Genomic DNA, 3,863 nt, shown 5'->3' with positions numbered 1-3,863 from the left:
TATTCTTTATAAAAAGACATTATGTTGTTTTGTTATTTTTATCAAAATTTTAACTCACTGAGAACTTATTTATCATTCAAATTTTTTAAATTCATTTTTATTAACAATATAAATGTTTAAGTATGATTTTAATAGTTCATGCCTTTTCTAAAACAATTATCGAATGCATGAACCTTGATTGTCCTTTTTTTTTTTTGGTCAAGTACCTTGATTGTCCTTGAACCCTGTTGAACATTAATGTTTTTTTCTTTTTTTTCTTTTTTTTTTTTGGACTTGCTGTTGAACATTAATTGGCAATATGTAAGAGGCATATGGAATTTTCTGTGGGCTAGTTTGTTTTATAATCGGGGAGTGGTGTGGCTGAAAGTCCGAAACTACCAAGTTACACAGCAAAACCGGTGATCTACCGTGATTACATTGACATGCGCGACCACAACACAGTTCCGAACCGTTGGATTAAATATCATTCTTATCCAACCACAGAGAATGCAACGTTTGTGTTGGAAAGAATACCAAAACCCAGTAAAGCCCAAACCCATCAGAAACCGCCAACAGATTCATTAAATAAATTCCATTATCCACACAGACACACTATCCATTATCCATTCCAAATGGAAATGGTGAGTCATCATTAGCACCACCAGACTACAAATATAGAAAATCATAAAGTATTAAGTTGACACTTGTCAAGTAACAACACAAGACACTCTAATTCTTCCCAGTTATCAAATCATTATTACCAATCACGCACCTTTGCATTTTTATTATTGACTACTATTATTTCTCTTACTCAAAGCTTCATCGATCGATCTGCGAAGAAAGAAAGAAATGGCCGAAACGAGTGAAAAGGAACGGAGGATCCTGGTGGCGGTGGATGAAGGGGAAGAGAGCATGTACGCGCTCTCATGGTGCGTCAACAACCTTGTTTTTGAGAACTCAAAGGACACACTCATCCTTCTCTATGTTAAGCCCCCTCGCGCTGTCTATTCCGCCTTCGATGGTACAAGTACGTGTAACCTCAAATTAACCACTTCCTGCTTCACTTTTTTCATGCCTTATTTCCAATTAGTTAGTTATTTTAGTTATGTAGTCATGTAACAAGTGAGATTGGTCAAATTGGGAAATATTTTAAGAGTGAAGGTGCGTTCTGTTCTTCGTGCAAATGGTCCAACACCGAAAAGACATTCACTCATATTTTAATCCATTAGCTAGTGGCCTCCCGTTGAATTGAATTGATGCTAGAAACAGAAATGGTTAAATTTTTTATTATTATATTTTTTGCAGGTTATTTGTTTTCTTCTGATATAACGGCGACTATGGATAAGTATAGCCAACAAGTTGCTGAGTCCGTCTTAGAGAAAGCCAAGAGACTCTGTAACAACATCCAGAATGTAAGTTTCTATATATACTAATAAACTGAAAGTAATTTTACTCTGAAGCAAATGAAATTCATTAATTCAAGCTGAATCCTCCTGTGCTGATGAATTTTGGGTGGTTAAGGTGGAAACAAAAATAGGGAATGGAGACGCGAGGGACGTGATCTGTGAGATGGTTCAGAAGTTGAATGCGGATATTCTGGTCATGGGAAGTCACGGCTATGGTCCCATCAAGAGGTGAGTGAGTGACTTCCTGATCCCGCAATCATATTTTCATCTTAATATCTTATCTGCAAAACTGTACTACTTGCATAATCATTCTTTGATTTAATATATAGTTAATTTTGGGGCTGTGAATTGAATGGCAGGGCTTTTCTTGGAAGTGTGAGCAATCACTGTGCGCAGAATGTGAAGTGCCCCGTTTTGATAGTGAAGAAGCCCAAAGACGCTTGATAAAATAATAACATCAACAATCCGATGTTGCTCTGTGTGTAATTAACTAATTACCTTGTTATGTGTCATTTTGATTGGGTTTGTAGCTTTTGTGTTTTGTCCCCTCCTCGAAGGGAATCTGTTTTCGTCATTTCGAATAACATATTATATATTAAAGACTAAAGTGGGTTTTTAACTTTTTATTTATGATTATTGATTAATATGGTTATACGTAGCTTGCAGAATGGTTGAGCCGTTGAGGATGGATGCCTTGCGGAACTAAAAATAGAGTTTTCTTAGATTCTTAGATAAGCATGAATTAGAGCTAGTAAAAATATATATTAATCCCATCTTTTTTGTCAAATCATCTGGTTTGATTCCCGATAAACTGGACTTTAATTATTCTCTTTTCGAGTGAAGTATCAATCTGGTCCTTTTCATTTTTAAGAATGACAATGTGACCCCTCAAAATAAAATCGATCCACTTCGGTCCCTATTTCCTGATTCCGTCACACAACGCGGTCTCTATGGGTATTTTTTCGTCAACTTTGAACAGAAAATACTGATGTGTCAGGTTTAGAAATGGACAGGGATCTAATTGTCTCTAAATTAGTTAGGGGTTTATTTGTCCTTATAATTTTTTAAACAATATTTTTTTAGATTATTTTTTATTTATTATATTAATATTTTTTTTCAATAAATTATTAAATATATGGTATAATAAGTACAAACTAATTAATAAATTATTTAAATTTAAAAATATTATTTATTATCAAAATAAATAAATCATTCTCAAATATAATTTTTAAATACATAAATAATAAACACTAAAATTCAATTAATACATTAATAATAATAACCATATGATATACTATTAGTATTATGATCTAAATAATTTTTCACAATAAAATAAAAACTAATGAACACATTACTTGATATATAGTAAAATAATATTTTTGAGTAATAACAAATTTAATTTTTTATCTCTTTAAACTAAATTAATAATTCTATTTGATATCTGTTACGGCCTGGCCCAAAATCCCTGCGGGTCGGCCCGACCCGGACGCCACCCGATCCGGATACACGCCCCACAACCGACCCGGACACGCGTCCAAGACAGCTCATGTACAGCTACGGGACAACGTCCCTGGAAACATGGGCCTACCCTCATCAGGCCCACCTCTGACAGGTATATAAGGGGAAGACTTGCTCTTCCCCCGAGGTACGTCACATGCCACACTACCCTTTCTGCCTGCACATTTACTGACAAGAGCGTCGGAGTGTCTTTGCAGGTGGCACCCCCCTTTTTTCACACGAAGTACTCGGGACCTCGCGTATCGTTGACCGGCAGTCCACGACTTGACGAGCCCCTACCATCATCCCGGATCACAACCCGAACCGTCCGGTAACCGACCTACCGAACATTGGCGCCGTCTGTGGGGAGACTCGTCCATGAACTTCGTGCTAATCGAAACGGAGACAGGACACGAGGCCGCACCCGGAGGCGATGCCGCCGGGACCGGAGCCCGGATACATCCGAGATCACCCCCGAGGGACGCGACCCAATCGCACGAGAAACGCCCCTTTGGGGGGACCGGGGACAATCACGCTAGAATAATGCAAGAATTACGCCATAGAATGCAAGACTTAGAGCGCCGTCTAGCGGACAGAGAACGCGACCAACGCACCCCAGAGCAGAGTCACTCCCGCTCTCGCTCCAGGAGCCGCTCCAGGCGCACGCCTAGTCCCCAGGCTGAGTCCGAGAGCACCGGGGAAAGAGGGCGTGCGAGAAGACGTCATGGCCCCGTCATCTACGCCAGACGTGAGAGGCGGCGTACCACAAACCGGGGAAACGAAAACGTTCATCGGGAGAACGACGAGGGGAGAACGAGTACTCGCGGATCCGTAATAATAGGAGCCACCCCATTCCACCGCTCCATACTCGAGGTCCGGCTGTCAAAATACTTTGACAAGTCAACGGATATGAGGTACGATGGAACGCAAGACCCCCTGGAACATCTAACGGCCTTCGAGGCCAGGATGAACTTAGAAGGA

At 39.7% G+C, this 3,863-nt stretch overlaps 1 protein-coding gene across 1 annotated transcript; it reads left to right on the top strand.

Annotated features, from left to right (window-relative positions):
* The first annotated feature begins 593 nt into the window (after window positions 1-593).
* On the top strand, window positions 594-2,004 carry LOC107619146 (universal stress protein A-like protein). Its single transcript, XM_016321378.3, has 4 exons — window positions 594-1,006; window positions 1,285-1,391; window positions 1,501-1,613; window positions 1,745-2,004. The coding sequence occupies exons 1-4, from the start codon at window positions 829-831 to the stop codon at window positions 1,827-1,829; spliced, it is 483 nt and encodes a 160-aa protein (XP_016176864.1). The 5' UTR covers window positions 594-828; the 3' UTR covers window positions 1,830-2,004.
* Window positions 2,005-3,863: the final 1,859 nt, after the last annotated feature.

Source organism: Arachis ipaensis, chromosome B9, assembly GCF_059453495.1.
Source record: "Arachis ipaensis isolate K30076 ecotype BB chromosome B9, ASM5945349v1, whole genome shotgun sequence".
NCBI classification, from domain to species: domain Eukaryota; kingdom Viridiplantae; phylum Streptophyta; class Magnoliopsida; order Fabales; family Fabaceae; genus Arachis; species Arachis ipaensis.
This window is presented reverse-complemented; position numbering and strand designations above follow the sequence as displayed.

What these genes read in the sequence shown, in the direction of transcription:
- LOC107619146 (XM_016321378.3), top strand. Translation starts at nt 829, where the DNA reads ATGGCCGAAACGAGTGAAAAGGAACGGAGGATCCTGGTGGCGGTGGAT. An exon ending in TCTGTAACAACATCCAGAAT is followed by an intron (nt 1,392 to 1,500) that starts GTAAGTTTCTAT and finishes TGGGTGGTTAAG; the next exon opens with GTGGAAACAAAAATAGGGAA. An exon ending in GGCTATGGTCCCATCAAGAG is followed by an intron (nt 1,614 to 1,744) that starts GTGAGTGAGTGA and finishes ATTGAATGGCAG; the next exon opens with GGCTTTTCTTGGAAGTGTGA.